The following is a 15,774-nucleotide window of genomic DNA, read 5'->3' as shown; positions in this document are numbered from 1 at the left end:
TGGGTTTGGTGATTGAGAGTACTGACTCGCTCAATTGCCAAGGGCTTGGTAACTATTGCTTCCCCGGATAAAGCTAACCCTGAACTGGGGAAGCTTCATTGGCATTGATAAGTGAGTGGCGTAACGTTTGCAATTCAGCCTTGAGCTTTAGGTTGGGGAAATGGGTCGATGGCTTGGTATCGACGCATGTGAGTGGCCAAATAACGCCACTGGTGATAAGCGTCTTGTGACGAGTCGAGAACTTGGACTGTTCTGAGTCCGCCCATTTGGTTGTGGGAGGAGGTGTCATGCTATTACTACTTGGCTCGCTTCGAGGGAGCCAATTAAGCCAGACTGAAAGAAAGGAGAGTCCGAGCATTAGCATGCAGCAAAAAGGGGCAATCAAAACACAAAGCCACTGGTTTCAATATAATTGTTTGATACTTGACGGCACCTATATGAGACATAACACTCTCTACGGAATAGTCGGGTTTGAGAAGTTTGCGAATAAACTTGACCTCCACCTAAGCCTCGTAGCGAGACTAACCGGTCTTAATTACAAACGGCTTGGAAACGCTTGACCAGTTTGTAATGGCTTTCGCTCTGTCGCGACCTGTGCAGCAGCCTTCCCAGCTTTCGCTCCAAAAACTGCGCCAGATGTCAATCCACTCCCGCCAGGGTAATTAGAATAAAACAAGCCTCCCACCATTTCCCCTGCAACAAAAATGTTCGGTACTGGAGACCCTGTCAACCCGTGGATCAATTGAGCAGATTGGGGATCGACTTTGACACCTCCAAAGGTGAAGGTGATGCCACAAGTCACCTTGACTGCCATGTAAGGACCTTGATCCAAAGGCAAAGCCCAATTAGACTTGGCCAAAGCCAATTTCTTCTTTGAAGACTGAGTTGAGACGTTGTCTCTGATGGCGGGGTCCCATTTGGCGCCGGGATTTTCTTGACGATGCGCGTGAACTGCTTCATTGTACTCTCGAATTGTGTCGACAAATGCTGCAGTGTTTCGAAGTCCACGCTCGCCACATTTCTCCGCGAGCTCCTCTATAGACTTGGCAAAAATACGTTCAACACGCTCCTCTCGATACTCCTCCATTCGCAGCCAGTCAATGGTTCTTGAATCCCAAACCTGAAAGGCAAGCTGTTCCGGCTGCTGGAGAATAGCCCGACCAAACTTTGCATAAGTGTAATTTCTCAAGTCCACACCTTCGTCGACGAAACGTTGGCCATCAATATTTAGCATAAGGCCCAGAGGGTAACCCGACTTGGTGTACTCGTTGGAGGCTTCTCGATCGCCAGTATTTGGGTCAGCATTAGCGTCCCAGGCAACGGAATGGCACCCAGACCAGTTTCCTACAGCCTTCGCACCCAGTTTCTCGATGGCCATATTCAAAACATCACCAGTGTTGTAGGGTGTTCCGCGTACCATGGCCATGTCCCAACCGGCACCGAGGAATTGACTTCGCATTTGAGGGTTCGACTCAAATCCTCCGGCAGCCAACACAACGGCGTTGGCGTTTAGTGAGCATGTCCGACCATTGACCAACAGCTGAACGTCGTAGCTGTCGTCCTTTTCACGCTTTTGCAGCCCGATGAGCGCTGTTGACCACGAAACCTGGATGCCCCGTCTCTTGATCGCGGCAAGGTAGTCTTCAATAAGACCCTTGCCTCCATCTTGAGTCTTGATGTGAAGACCTCCCCAAAACTTGATCCTCCCATCAACCTCGTATGCTTGCCTGTTGAAGGACAGTTGGAAGCGAATGCCGTTTGAAGCGAGCCATTTGATAGTCGAATTAGAGTTGTGAATGAGTGTCTTGGCCAGCTCTGGGTCGGAACGTCCCATACACACTCTATCCATATCATCCTGGAAATCTTTCTCGGTATAGGGCGAAAGGTCGATCTTTCCCGCCTGCTCATGTGAAACATTGTTGACGAACGGTAACAGATCGTTGAGACCGCCGTGGGCAATTCGATAGGCGCCAGCAGTGAAATAAGAATTGCCACCAACCCATTCTCTTGGACACTTATCTATGAGTAGAATTTTCTTAGCTCCGTTTTCGGCCGCAGACAGAGCTGCTGCAAATCCAGCATTGCCACTGCCCACAATCAAGACGTCGACGTTGTGAGGGAGAGAAGACATGTTGGAAAAGATGTGGGGTTCGAGTTGTCGGGGGTATTTAAAGATACTGCAGTGAGAAATCTCAGCGTGTACAGTAGTGATAAGCATGTTCTTGAACGTTTAAGAACTGATTCGGGGCAATTGTGCTATAGCATAAATATATATAAGTTTGAACGATGTCAGGTATTCTTAACAAGACAAAGAACGACACCAGGACAATCATTCTCCGTGACCCACAAATAGCGGAAAGTGAGTCTCCGGGAGGTGCGCTTAACGCTAAACTTAGCCTTGCTCAGTGTCTTCCAATCAAAAGCAACCAGGATCTGTTAGGGTCCTGAATTTCTTATCTGAGCAGTTCTACAGGCGGGGAAAAAAAAACTTTTACTCCCCGATAAACACAGCAGCAATAAGTGCGCATAAGAACATTGATCTTATATTTTTGGCAGCTTTTTTTTGTCTTGTTCTCACGTTCAAGACATATTATCATTTTAGAAATATATAAAAAGTCATTTAATTCTATCAAAGTCCTTGTTGGGTGTCCTGATCTAGCGATGGTGTTGGTACATTTATCCAACCAAATAATGGATCAAGCGGCAAACTGTAGTCTATGTCTCCAGTGTTCATTCCGTAGTTTGGATAGGGCCATTCTGCCATATTGAATGAATTGTGGATTGCATCCAAGTCGAACGAAATATCGGGTGATATGGATGAGTTTGTTTCTCCTGGGACTTTGTGAGAAAGAATTGACGCAGTGCAATGAAGCTGCTGTGACTTACCAACTGTCAGGTTGAGACGATTGGCTTCAATCAGGCGTCTAATGCTATTGGCCGGCTTAGCAACACCCGGATTCGCAATACAAAGTTGATCGAGGCATTCTAAACTCCTCCTCAGTAGATCCAAATGGTCCCCCTTGTGGCTTTGGGAAGCCGCGTTGCGGACATGTATGGTACATGCTACATAGACTGTATATGCCAGGACATAGGGCGCTCCATTGAGTCCATAAGTCAACCTGTAAACTGATGCTATAGTTGTAATACACCGCGCTGCATCTGTGCATTGCTCCCAGGATCGAGATGGCGTTCCGGTTGAGCGAAGATGCCCGTCCGAGATGAATGGTCGATGGACCAAAATGATAAGAGAGTAATACAGGTTATGAAGGACCATGATATTTGGCGTCTGGACTTGTGTCCTTGCAGAAATCCAGGGCTGGAAGTCAAGCTCGGGAGCTAAGTCTTCTCGCCACTTCTGCAATGCCTGTTCAATTTTCAGGAGACTTTCTTGGGCGTTTGAAAACGTGGCTCCGACAACATAGAAACGATTGATAATGGTCGTCATGATCTTGGACAAAAGGCATAATTGTTGAAAGGTTGATACAGAATACCTGGGAACCATGTCATCCATATTCCTGGGAAAACTAGAGGTAGATTCTGCTGCCAACTTTGGGATATGAAATGGTTCTGTTTCTTCGTACAAGTCGAGAAACTCGCGCGATACCTGGGAGTCGCAAAGATTAATGGCCACAGGTCGACCCAAGTATAGACTCTGAAGCTTATCACAGACAAAAGCGCCCCAAAACACTCGTCTCTTGATTTCTATCTCCTCTGAGTTATCTGTCGTCTGTTTGGGGTCCAAATGGAGACCCAAGTCATAGACCATTCGTAAGGCGTAGCCAGTATACAACCATCCTTTTGATGTCTCTCCACGAGCGTTGTATGTTGAGCCTAGAAGGAGAAGTCCCACGATTGTTGTAATGTGCGGTCGCATGAGGAGGGAGTCTTTTGCAAGAAGCTCGTCACACCGATTGAAAAACTGGAAACCGGCGCTCGATGGATCTACAGGGTCTTCTCTGACCTCTGGACGAGGCGAGAACTTGCTGCAGCAGGCGAAGATGGCGTTGAGCATAAAGGTGGAGCAATACTGACCTGAGCATTGCAAATCGCGCATAACAGCAGGTCTATAGGTAAGAAGAAATGTGTGGTGCTGACGATCCCAGTGGAGGTTAAGTAAATGCATTGCCAACTCCGTCGGTACCCCTGCGATAGTAGAATGTTTCATGAGCCCATGCTCCAGATGTCTCTGTAGAGCAGCATTTGCTATCAAACTGTTCTTGACATTCTCGATCCATGTCGAGTCACATTGCGTGCTATTGTCTGGACCATTACTTGCTGGATTATATAAGGCAGATGATGGACCAAAGCTGTTAGTCTCACCCGAGTCGTCAACAGATACAAAGCTAGCAATGTCTAGCTCATCATCGGATACAATGGCAGGTCGTGAAGAGAGGCCAGTTGAGGAAACCTGTGTTTGTGTGGGAAGAGTTTCATCTACTGAAACTGGCAAGCTGACATTACCATCATTGTCGACAGCGGATGAGAGTAATTTTTCACGTTCCTGTGGGTTGCTTTGCTTGAGAGTCACGATAAATGCTCTGAGAGCAGACGCGTCGCGTTGAAGTTTGAAGATCTGCGAATATGTGGGTCCGGGACGGTCAGCGCGGAACGAATGTTGTCACAATGTAGTTGTACCGTTTTCTTGGGGTTTCATTGTGATAAACACACTCACGACCTTGACTGTGGCAATTACTGCATCGTGGCCGTACAGCATCGCAGCGGACCTTCTTTGTCCGACATGATACACATGCCCTAGCTAACGATTTCGGCTGTCGCCCGGTGCCGTTTACAGTCTCAGTCTCAGCTGAATGGTCACAGCTTCTCGATGCCATTGTCTAGGGTAGCCTCGGCCAATGATGATATGACGGGAGTAAAAGATGATCCGCGGGAATTGTACAAAGGTCCTGTGCTTAAAGGCCAATTCCAATACACAAGTTCTTGTCAATGAGATCTTTCGTGTGATAGATGGCAGTGGGCAAGTGAAAATATTCCGTTCTAGTAATTTGGGTACACGATACTCTGCAGTTGGAGAAGATGTGACGGACCATTATGGTCCGTGAGGAACAATCTACCCACTTCAACTGTCCCGTAATAGTGGGGATCGGATCATTATTTCATTCACTGACGATAGCGCTCATTGGTGTGCGGAACAATTTATCCTATTTCCGGGGGTACATGTTATCACTTCTTCTTATCTGTGAAAATGTCCCCACAACTCCTGTTTCGACATGTATCTGCGACCGAGTTGGTACAAGTGCCAGCTAGCTGCATGGGTGTTTCGATATCTCACAATAAAATCCAGAGAGTTGGTATAGTCAAGTTTGTACATTTTTACAGCAGGATAGTAGTAGGAAGCTCAGAGACTTTGAACTTGTATATATCTGCAGTCTGCTTACACTATAGAAACGTCGTCGCTTTAATTGTCCTCTACCATGGATCTGTTACAGTTGTAAATATTTTAATTATCAGACAGCTTTATCACTTGGCCCCAACTTAGTCAACGATGATTAATGTCGCAATCTGCATAGATAGACATTTGCGTTTATGTTGCAATAACCTTTGCATATTGCACCTGGACGACCTGCCAATGGGATGTGAATGAATTGACCCTTGCCATTCTGTGCTCCCATGACGTGATCATAGGGTAGTACTGTAAAGAGGAGACAATGATATATCTAGATGCCTCATCTGCTGTTTATTCGAATACCAAGAATTAACTGTGATAATTTATCCCAAGAGACTTAGTTACTCTGCACAAAATGGCTCCTGGACCAATTGATCCCAGCATCAAAGATGTGGCCCCGCCCATCAAAGACACTCTGCTCCTGCCGGATGCTGCCAAGCAACGTCTCGAGAAATCAGGTGTGGACCTTTCCAAAGGATATCCATACCGCCCGTCTCGTCCATTGTACTTAGATGATGTGTACAAGATTCGCGACAAGCCTCGTGATCACGTTGATGCAGGTGCGCGAGCTGATAAGTCAAAGAAGAGTCTTCTGTCTGCTGCGACAAAAGTCACTGATCTCACGGCGTATATTGGAACTGAGATTGAGGGTCTGCAGCTAAAGGATCTTACCGATCAGCAACGCGATGAGCTTGCTCTTTTGATTGCCGAGAGAAGTGTTGTTTTCTTCAGAGACCAGGATCTCTCGCCACAGCAGCAAAAGGAACTCGGCGAATGGTATGGAGAAGTTGAAGTGCATGTGAGTAACGATTCTTCCAATTTATATCGGGAAACTAACAATGATAAAAGCCTCAGGTGCCTCAGGTTCCAGGTCTGCTCGGCGTGAGTGTTCTCTGGCCGGATCTTCAAGCGACAGAGCGTCCTGCCAGTTTCCGCCAGCCAGGAGGAGCGTCTCGTTGGCACACAGACTTGGTCCACGAGAAACAGCCGGCAGGTATCACGCACCTTCATAATGACACGGTTCCTTCCGTTGGAGGTGATACACTCTGGGCCTCTGGCTACGCAGCATATGAAAAGCTCTCCCCAGGATTTCGAAAGATCATCGATGGTCGCTTGGCTGTTTACAGGTCGGCACATCCGTACCTTGACCGCGATCATCCTGAACAAGGTCCAAAGTATGTTGAGAGAGTACATCCTTTAGTTAGAGTCCACCCTGCAACAGGTTGGAAAGCACTTTGGGTAAACCGTGCAATGACCGACAGAATCGTTGGTCTTGACAAGGCGGAGAGCGATGTTATTCTCAACTATCTGTATGACGTTTATGAGACAAATGTTGACATACAGGTCCGATTTAAGTGGACACCCAGAACCTCAGCGCTCTGGGACAACCGGTGAGTACTCTATTGATCCTCAAGTATGTTGCTAATGTCAATTGTTACAGCATTACTATCCATAATGCTAGTTGGGACTATAGTGGCAGAGAGCCACGACATGGTACCCGGGTAACCTCATTGGCTGAGAAGCCTTATTTCGATGCATCTGCACCGACACGAAGAGAGGCACTAGGTCTCCTGGGAGAGAGTGAGAAGAAGGAACTCGAGGTTACGGAATAAACTAGAATATACCGTGTATACTGTTGCATCAATAGGTAGTACATCTTGCTTCTTAGCAAGATGTAATTTCAGCACTGAAATGCATGAATTCCAATCTCTATTCTCCCAATCAACTTGATTTTGTCTCCTGGCTCATTTCGTTTTAAATTAAACCGTAGTAGTAGTTGTTCCTTGATTTATTAAACTATCCATAAGTATATATATAGTCAATAGATTCTGAACTAGCTACTGAGCGGTTATTTGGATTGAGTTTTATTAGACAACAGGAGATTCAACTCCGATCATACTCATGGGGTGAAGAAATGGTCACTTTGTAACCTTCAATTAATCTTTAACATGAACGTCTTGCTCAATTATTGATCCACATCATAGTTTCTAACAACCTACCATACATATCTTTCTTGCCAAGTCAGTACTCAAACCTCCATCTGGAATCCGAATCACCCTTCCAATCTTCAACGTTGCCAACATGCTTAATCTCTTCACTAATAGCCGCCCGACTCTGGTTCTGCTTCTTCAATCGCCACCCCAAGATACTCACCACAATGATATTCGCGATTAGATATGCCAGAGCCATAGAGTGACCGACCACAAACCGTGGGCCGTCACCTGACCTGTATAGCTGCGTCCCCATTACCGCACCAAGATTGCCAATACTGATCTGCATAGCGTTGGCAATGGCACGCTTGGTTTGCCCGGAGACATTGATAGCTGGCCAGCTGAGAACCAAGGCTGTGCCAGGGTATATTCCAGCTGCAGCAAAGAATGTCCCCGCGTAGGAGACTCCGGGCCTGGCAGTGGGATCGGTGTTGGCGAGGAGGATGATGTATCCAATGGCGGCAACGGCTGAGGAACCAGCGATAAAAACTGCACGTTTGGCGAGCTTTTCCGAGGCTATAGCAACACCAAGGGTAGTGACGAAGGCAACAGCATAAGGCGGGATTGTCAAGAGCTGGGCCACTGCTGCTGTATACCCAAGATCCTTGATAATCGTGGGCTGCTCAGTCAGTATCGCGCATACAAGACGGAGTTCAGTGTGACATACCAGAAACAAAGAGAGAGTATAAAGTGGTAAGCTCATGGTATGAAACCCTAGTCCATAAAGCCAGCAGCTTGGATCTCCGAACGCTTCTCGGACAGAAGCCCAACTGAAGCTCTCTTTACGAATCGCATCACTATCTGCGTGTAGACGTTCATGAATGAAAGACTGTTCGCCATCGGTGAGAAAATTGGATGTATCGGGATAATTCTCGATGAACCAATATGCCGCGATCGCCACTACGACCGTGGCGATACCTTCCTAATAGTGGGTTAGTTTAGTACTGGGACTGCTCACAGAGACTCACCAGAATAAATATCCAACGCCATCCATTCTCCCAAACGATGCCTGACATCTTTCCTATGCCCTGGATTCTGTTAGTAACTGAACATTCTTGATGTAGAGAGCCATACATAGGCCAATATACCACCGAAAGCTCCAGCAAGTGAAGCTGCGCTGAAGAATAACGAGATACGAAACTGTCTCTCTCGTCGTTTGTACCACATAGAGAAATAATATACGACACCTTGAGTTTGGTTAATACATATTCTCATCAAGAAATCAGCTTTGTAATTTACCAGGAAATAGACCGCTTTCTGTAACACCTAGGAAGAACCGAGCGATAAAGAAACCGGTTTTATTTTGTACAATACCAAGCAACGTTGCCACAATACCCCAGGCAACTGTAAGTGTGGGAAGCCATAGTCGAGGGGTTGTTCGTTTGAGGATGATATTGCAGGGAATCTGACGGTTGTTAGAAGAGGGTATATTCGAAAGGCCGCATTGCGTACTTCAAAAATAACGTAGCCAATAAAGTAAAGAGTCAATCCAGTTAGGTACTCATTACCAGCTGCGATCCTATCTGTCAGAAACAGCAAAGTTGAAGGAAGAGATGACATTACACATATGCAGATCATCAATCATCCCTTCGATGCGAGCGTTTCCAACTAGTCCACATACATTAACTCATGAGCCTTTATTTGCAGATTTCATATCATACCATTGCTGCGATCCAAGAACGATAGAAGATACAATACCCCAACAGCTGGCAGGAGTCGCAAATCTAACTTGCGTAGCAGAGCCTTCTCGTTCACTGAAGGTCCTGTGGAAACAGTGCCTGCCTCATCGCTAAGATCCGGCGGCGAATCGGTCTTTTGGTCCATGGTCATAATTCGGTTTGCTACGCTGGCTGCATGAGGCACAGTAGGTACCTACAATGAGTGGGGGATCTGTAAACTAAATACTCTTGATAAATTGTGAATGATGTGTCTGAATGTAGCTATCACACCATGCATGCAATCCCTGCTGAAGCATCGGGAAGGTTGCACTTTTCGGCAATTGGGAAGGTTTGAGAAGCCTTCTAAGGTGCGGGATTATCACTATGCGGCCATGTCAATAACGTCACAGATTCATAAGTGAAAATTCATAGTATTGATACTTATTTATGACATCATGACATGGTATCTAAGAACTGGAATCATAAGTTGCCATATTAGCATATCTGTCGTGATCTGGGGTTGACCAATCAGAGTTCAACAATAACACTTTCGTAATTTGATTCATCCCCATCTTGGGAATTAGCCTGTTACGCTTGCAGATGCACATCCCTGGTTGAAATCCTAGTCAACCGACAACTGGGCTAAGTTAGATCCACTACTGCTTAAACTTTCTATCCAGACTCTCTGGGTGGGCGAGGGGGAAGGCTGAGCGCCGGTATCAAAAAATAACATCAAGAAACAGAGCGTAGTAGATCACAAGGTAATATTTCAGTGAAATTTACTAAGCAATAATAAATCTATAATAGCATCATAGAGCTACGTTGACATTTACCAGCCATTCAGTCCATGGACCAAAAGATTCTTCTCCTTAATCTCATCAACACGGTCCATCAGTTCATCAACATCCCAATTTGTCCATAGAAATCTGCCCTTCAGGTTGTCTGCATCTTTAGAACCAGCTAACCACACACAGTAAGATGCCGGAAGGCCTAGAAAGAAGGTTAAAGTAGCCCCAGATTTGCAAGGGTAAGAAACATACTAATATCATCAACGGCAGGAATACCACTTTTGGCTTGCATCGCAGTCTCAACAGCTCCGGGTTGAATACTGAAGACTCGCAGATCAGGATGTTCGTGTTGGACGTATTCCATGATCTTTGCAAAACCAAGCTTAGACGCCGAATAGGCTGAGTATCCTGGGATGTAGGGGAGATGTCCAGCTCCAGAGCTCATGTTAATTATAGTGTCGCCAGCTCTGCTCTGCTTTAGGAATTGTTTAACGACATGGAGACCTCCCTTGACATTAACTTCAAAGGTGTTCCAGTAGTCATCGAGGTCAGAGTCTAATACAGAACGGTGATCATCAAGGTAGCCAGAATTCTGGATCAATATGTCGATATGACCAAATACTTCAATGACCTGCTTGAAAGCAGATGCAACAGCATCCACATCTGTAACATCGGTTTTGGCATAGCGAAAGGTCGTTTTGTTACCTGTAGACCCTTGCAAATCGTTCAGCTCGCTGACTGCATCTTCCAATGTCAAATCGTTTCGTCCTGCAAGGAATATGCCTTTGGCCCCAGCAGTGAGGAAAGACTTGGCAATTTGGCGCCCAATGCCTTGACCCCCGCCTGTAATGAAGACCACTTTACCATCTGCTGACAGTTCAGGGTTTGTCTCGGCAATGGCCGGATAGGTGGCATGACGAAGGGTTGGAACAAAATTAACTGTGTGATAGCCCATAGCTGCAGGTCTTTTAAAGATATGTATTGGTTGGTGATGTGCTTATTTGCTGTTAAGTAAAAAGATAGAAACTGTGGTTGCATACTATTATTGTATGTTTGATTATCCGGGGATTATATAGGTACCATTTCTTGACAAGTCTATAGAATTAACCCCTGCTAAGTCAACATATATGACTGTGTAGTATTAAAGGGCAAAAGCCCTAATTGTCTTTATTTACTTGATAAATGCAGTTGACTCTAGCCACTGAAGCACATCCTGACCAAACTCTTCCGGCTTCTCAAGCAGTGCCCAGTGCCCTCCTTGTCTAACAACACTCTTAACGTCTGGCAGCAACCCGTCATCAATTGAGTCCTGAAGCGCGGCAGGACGACACACAAAGTCCTGCTCTCCTCCCCAGAAAAATGCAGGAACATTGACAATCTTGGCATCTTTAGAAACATTCCTGTCCGACATACTTTGAACATTGGCCACAAAGGCCTTGTACCAGCAGCTTGGTGCATCGAATCCACCCTCCTTGGAATATCTCTCCATAAAGTCTGCCCTATGGTCGGGAGTAGTAAATGGCAGTGTTGGTTGCGTGCGACCTTCGCTAACGAACTTGCGCATGCCTCCAGGACTGACCCAGTTGTCGAGCCACGTGTAAGGATTGCCAAATGCGACGCTGTATACCGACTCGACGTTCCTGGTCATAATAGCTGTTGAGTCCTCGGCAGTGAAAAAGTGCCAGTATTCGTAGATGCCATGGCCAAACGTCTCCTTTGTCGCCTTGTTTGTTGCTTCGAGATCGAACTTACCTCCTGGTGGGATGTACGCGACATTGACCATGACAAGACCAACGACACGATCAGGATAAAAGTTGTAGAAGCGTTGACACATAGCACTGCCCCAGTCGTGACCAAGAGAAACAACCTTTCCCAACTTCTCGGCATCGAGGATTTCAATGGCGTCAGCTGCCATGTACTGCCATGCATACGCCTCTAGGTCGGTAGGTTTAGAAGTGCCAGCATATCCCAGACAATCCAGCGCAACAACACCGTATCCATTAGGGACAAGATAATTATTGATCAATCCTACCCAAAGGTTCGCTGAGTCAGGCCAACCATGGAAGAGAATAATAGTCGGCTTGTCAGCCTTGGCATGGGAGACATAGTAAGTGTAGGTGAAACCTCGGGAGACAGCTATGGTCTTTTTCGTAAGGCTTGAAAGAGTCATATTGTTGTAATCTTTGGTTGCCGGAAAGCGTGAGTTGGTGTTCTTAATGTTATTGTCATATATAACGCAGCTCGCGCGGGGGTGTTCTTTCAATTCATGGCTCTCATGTGACTGTGATCGGCGTGGGCTATGGGTCATTACTACTTTGAAATGGTCCATCCATTTATGCGTTGCAGGGTTGTTTGTTGCACTTGAATGGGTGGGGTAGGATCAGCAACACGGCTTTTCTAATTCTGCATGAAATCTCTGTTTGCACTTATTTCCAAATGCCTTTCATAGCTTCAAAAACATCGAGTAACCTTTCCTTGCCATTTCTAGAAAAATCTCTCACATCATACTCACCCTGCAAATACTCTAACCCCAATTCCTCCTGCTTTGTCAAGGCTAGCTTTAATGCAATATACAGTCGTTCCGGATCAATATATCCGGTCTGTGTACGATACAACCGTTTCATCACCAAGTTCATAACATGTCGATCAAATTTGGCCCCTTTCGAGGTAAGAAATTGCAAAATCGGCACCCAATGTTCCCATGCTGTTTTCATAGTTGGCCCAAAGCGGCAGTCGACAATTGCCGTTGCAAGTATTTCAGTCCAGACCGTCGCCCCAGAACGGTCGAAAACGAAAACCGGGTCGGCGCCCATTTCTACCAAACAATAATACAGTTCCGGCTCCGGTGGACGACAAAAGTTGGCGTTCAATAGTAGGGGCCATGGCCTTTCTGTAATCACAGCAGCTGATCTTCGTCGACTTCGTAATTTCTTTAAGAAAGAAGCTTTGGTTACTGTTTCATCAATGAGCGGATATTGAACAAGGTCACAATGATCCGGGTTGGTGTCAATAGACATGCCACCTTTGGACGCTCTGGCACGAACATAGTCTACAACGCCAAACCGGGCTGTTAGAGCAATGAAGCCAGTGCTATAGAGAGATTCAAGCCAGGGGCTAAGATCGTCTTGATCTGGAAGAAGACTATGAATGTGAATACTTTCATCCCCCGGCAAATCTCTCTGAATAGTCTCGTCGAGGCAATCTAGAAATCGGATCATTGAGGACTTATCAGTTATGACTTTGGCTGCGGCGACTATGCAAGATTTGACATAAAAGCAGAGCCAGGGCCGACTAATCGTTCTTCCTTTTCCTAATGAGCCTTTGATGAGGGCGAGGTTTGCTGAACAATGTTGAAGATAGCAGTCATAGTCTCCTACCGCTTGGTCCAACCGCGACTGCACATCAGGACCACTGAGATAGTCTTTGACAGTTCGGTGAAGGTACTGTACGTTGCCACCAGGTCCAATCTCCAACAACCCCTTACATCTACTATTGATCCGACGACGTGTAGTATCGATGCGAATTTCTTCTTCATCTTTTGTGAAACGCTTGACTGGGAGCTCCAAGGCAAAGTTAGAGCCCTCTTCATCAGCTAGTGAGAACAAGAGGGCACTGGGTGGCGAAGAACATGCTGCCATGAACTTGAAGTACTGAGCCGCATGTGCAAAGTAAAAGGGATCCAAAGATTCTGTTATAGCCACATACAGAGCTTCCAAGTCTCGTGGCAAGAGATTCAGTCTCCTTTGCAAGTCCGATATGCGATCGTCGTATGTAAGCCCCGCCAGAAGTGAATTAACAACAAGGCGAATCCACAAGAAGACGCCAGATGATTTTGTGGTAATGTTGTCGATTAGCTCGCCAGCGTACTGTGGATCTCTTCGCTGTAGCCTTGCAAATCCCTCGTTTTGATTGAGCTGCGAGGCTACATAGTGAAGGATATCAGGACGAGTGTAGTCCTGCAATAACAAATTTGGCGCTTGCAAGAAAGCATCTTCAAAGACGAGCCAGGGCCTGCTTGACACGCAGATCTTGATATTGCCTAGTTCCAACAGGTTCTGGATCGTGGATATGAGCTTGTTGGGGTCTCCTCCATATTCGTCCAGGCCATCGATGAAAAAACATACTTTTGCCTTCTCTTGCTGCACTAGTGCTTTTACAGCCTCGTACAGGAGTGCTTGAAGCTGGTGATCTCTGGTGTCAAACCTGGCATAATGGTTAAAAATGCAGTATTCTTCCCATTCTAAAGTCGCAACTTTGGGGATGATGTGAGGATTTTGCTTGAATAACTGAACAAGAAGAGCCCTGAAAAGACCTTCTTGAGACGCCACGATGGAAGAACCAGAAGCCCAGAAGTAGAAGCTTGCGAGGACGAGTTGGTCAGCAGAAGAAGCCCATGTCTTGAGATAACTTCTGCAAAGGTCGCTCCCATGGGTATCTCCGTCGAGTCTACCGAGGAACTTCATGAGCGTGGACTTGCCAGACCCTGCCTTTCCCGTGATCCAGTATAATTGAGACTCAGATGAGAGCCATTCCCTGAACTTGGTGTCTCTACGATGGACCTCATCTGTTTGCAAGATCCATCGAAAAGTGTCCTCGTATGCTTCTGCGATTGTAGCCTCTCTCATATCCATCTCCCTGTATCTTAAATCTGAGATGAATTTCTTCTCGGCCTCCTCGCGTCTAGAATCTGAGATGCTGTAGGCTGGATAGTCCGATTTTACAATATCACCGTAGTCTCTGAAATGTGGATTCCTCCGAATGGCGTCTTGGATCCCACTCTTTAAACGTATGGCTTCTTCTTCACGGCTTTCAACTGGGACATAGCTGGAGACATAGTTGATAACGGTGCCTCCAAATGACCCAGTGACATCTCGTGTAGAGTCATGGCCTTTTGTCTTCAATTGAGACAGGATAGCTTGCTGGGTATCCAGAGACCTAATGAGATGAGACCTTAGAGATTGATTAGTTGTTAGTCTGTTATAATGGGGAGGGTACAGATGTGTGATTTACCTCATGGAAATCAGAACATCGATGCCGAGTTGCTCCCTATATTTATTAATGCGTGAAGCTAAGTCAGAGATATCTTTTTCATTCCACATGACCCTGAAAGCTGTCATGATAGTTTCCATGCGCCTGCCATTGTCGTGGATCTTGATCTCGTCAAGCTTCTTGAGTAGTTCATCAACGACCTTGATACAGCTGGATGCTAATGTGGATATGCGCGCTTCCGATTCAGCAGTGGAAGTGATACCAGTCGGTATTTGTTTTTGACCTTGTTGAAGTTCTTTGAGTACAACCTTTAGCCCTAATGAGGTGACCCGTAATTCTTTGAGATCTTTGAGCGCATTGCTGCCCGACTTAATAATGTCATGGGCCTTGATTGTGAATTTCTTAGTCTCTTCGATAAATTGGAGGACGTTGCCAGCGACCGCAAACGCAGCTATGGCTTCCATTGTTTCATGGACTTTGGCACGAGAAATTCGCTTATTCTGACACAATAAGAATGAACGACGGTAAACCATCCAGGGTACTGGACTCGAGAATCTTTTTAGGGCAATGATCTGATATTTGAGTGTGGCTATGGCAGTAACCCTGCCTACCTACACTGCCTCCGCCGCAACAGTCACCCTGACTTTCGCATGCAGCCTCGTTTAAGGTACGAATCACAGTAGCGTCAGCGCTAGAACATACCCTCGACACATACAGTAAGTTTCTATCAAATTAGTCAAGGGGAGTAAGCCGACCAAAGTAAGCCACGCAGGGGTAAGTTAGCTGTGCTATTCGCGCATATCAATATTGCGATCCGATGATTTGCCACAAACTTGGAGAATTCTCTTTCTATCATCCAGCCTAGATAATATAGGAGTAATTCACATGACGAGACACGGGCATATATAATACATATCAGACTAATTAAAACTTGTAATTAATAT

At 46.1% G+C, this 15,774-nt stretch overlaps 7 protein-coding genes across 7 annotated transcripts; 1 reads left to right on the top strand and 6 right to left on the bottom strand.

The window, feature by feature from the left end:
- Nucleotides 1-535: 535 nt before the first annotated feature.
- On the bottom strand, nucleotides 536-2,131 carry FSST1_006766 (uncharacterized protein; the record flags this gene model as incomplete). Its single annotated transcript, XM_083236311.1, has 1 exon — nucleotides 536-2,131. The coding sequence occupies one exon, from the start codon at nucleotides 2,129-2,131 to the stop codon at nucleotides 536-538; it is 1,596 nt and encodes a 531-aa protein (XP_083082727.1).
- A 498-nt stretch (nucleotides 2,132-2,629) lies between these two features.
- FSST1_006765 (transcription factor domain-containing protein) lies at nucleotides 2,630-4,714 on the bottom strand (the record flags this gene model as incomplete). Its single annotated transcript, XM_083236310.1, has 3 exons — nucleotides 2,630-2,838; nucleotides 2,887-4,573; nucleotides 4,673-4,714. 3 exons carry the CDS (start codon nucleotides 4,712-4,714, stop codon nucleotides 2,630-2,632), a joined length of 1,938 nt encoding a protein of 645 aa, XP_083082726.1.
- A 1,045-nt stretch (nucleotides 4,715-5,759) lies between these two features.
- Nucleotides 5,760-7,017, top strand: FSST1_006764 (TauD/TfdA dioxygenase family protein; the record flags this gene model as incomplete). Its single annotated transcript, XM_083236309.1, has 3 exons — nucleotides 5,760-6,203; nucleotides 6,260-6,795; nucleotides 6,846-7,017. 3 exons carry the CDS (start codon nucleotides 5,760-5,762, stop codon nucleotides 7,015-7,017), a joined length of 1,152 nt encoding a protein of 383 aa, XP_083082725.1.
- Nucleotides 7,018-7,426: 409 nt separating this feature from the next.
- FSST1_006763 (major facilitator superfamily domain-containing protein) lies at nucleotides 7,427-9,219 on the bottom strand (the record flags this gene model as incomplete). Its single annotated transcript, XM_083236308.1, has 8 exons — nucleotides 7,427-8,014; nucleotides 8,063-8,317; nucleotides 8,364-8,423; nucleotides 8,470-8,582; nucleotides 8,635-8,800; nucleotides 8,848-8,906; nucleotides 8,959-9,003; nucleotides 9,057-9,219. 8 exons carry the CDS (start codon nucleotides 9,217-9,219, stop codon nucleotides 7,427-7,429), a joined length of 1,449 nt encoding a protein of 482 aa, XP_083082724.1.
- Nucleotides 9,220-9,882: 663 nt separating this feature from the next.
- Nucleotides 9,883-10,796, bottom strand: FSST1_006762 (SDR family oxidoreductase; the record flags this gene model as incomplete). Its single annotated transcript, XM_083236306.1, has 2 exons — nucleotides 9,883-10,043; nucleotides 10,094-10,796. The coding sequence occupies 2 exons, from the start codon at nucleotides 10,794-10,796 to the stop codon at nucleotides 9,883-9,885; spliced, it is 864 nt and encodes a 287-aa protein (XP_083082723.1).
- A 216-nt stretch (nucleotides 10,797-11,012) lies between these two features.
- FSST1_006761 (alpha/beta fold hydrolase) lies at nucleotides 11,013-12,011 on the bottom strand (the record flags this gene model as incomplete). Its single annotated transcript, XM_083236305.1, has 1 exon — nucleotides 11,013-12,011. The coding sequence occupies one exon, from the start codon at nucleotides 12,009-12,011 to the stop codon at nucleotides 11,013-11,015; it is 999 nt and encodes a 332-aa protein (XP_083082722.1).
- A 256-nt stretch (nucleotides 12,012-12,267) lies between these two features.
- On the bottom strand, nucleotides 12,268-15,294 carry FSST1_006760 (uncharacterized protein; the record flags this gene model as incomplete). Its single annotated transcript, XM_083236304.1, has 2 exons — nucleotides 12,268-14,791; nucleotides 14,852-15,294. The coding sequence occupies 2 exons, from the start codon at nucleotides 15,292-15,294 to the stop codon at nucleotides 12,268-12,270; spliced, it is 2,967 nt and encodes a 988-aa protein (XP_083082721.1).
- Between the last annotated feature and the right edge of the window lie 480 nt (nucleotides 15,295-15,774).

This window comes from Fusarium sambucinum, chromosome II (genome assembly GCF_050947815.1).
Source record: "Fusarium sambucinum isolate potato_lamoka chromosome II, whole genome shotgun sequence".
In the NCBI taxonomy this organism is placed as follows: domain Eukaryota; kingdom Fungi; phylum Ascomycota; class Sordariomycetes; order Hypocreales; family Nectriaceae; genus Fusarium; species Fusarium sambucinum.
Note: the sequence above shows the minus strand (reverse complement) of the source record. Positions and strands in the feature narration are given on the sequence as shown.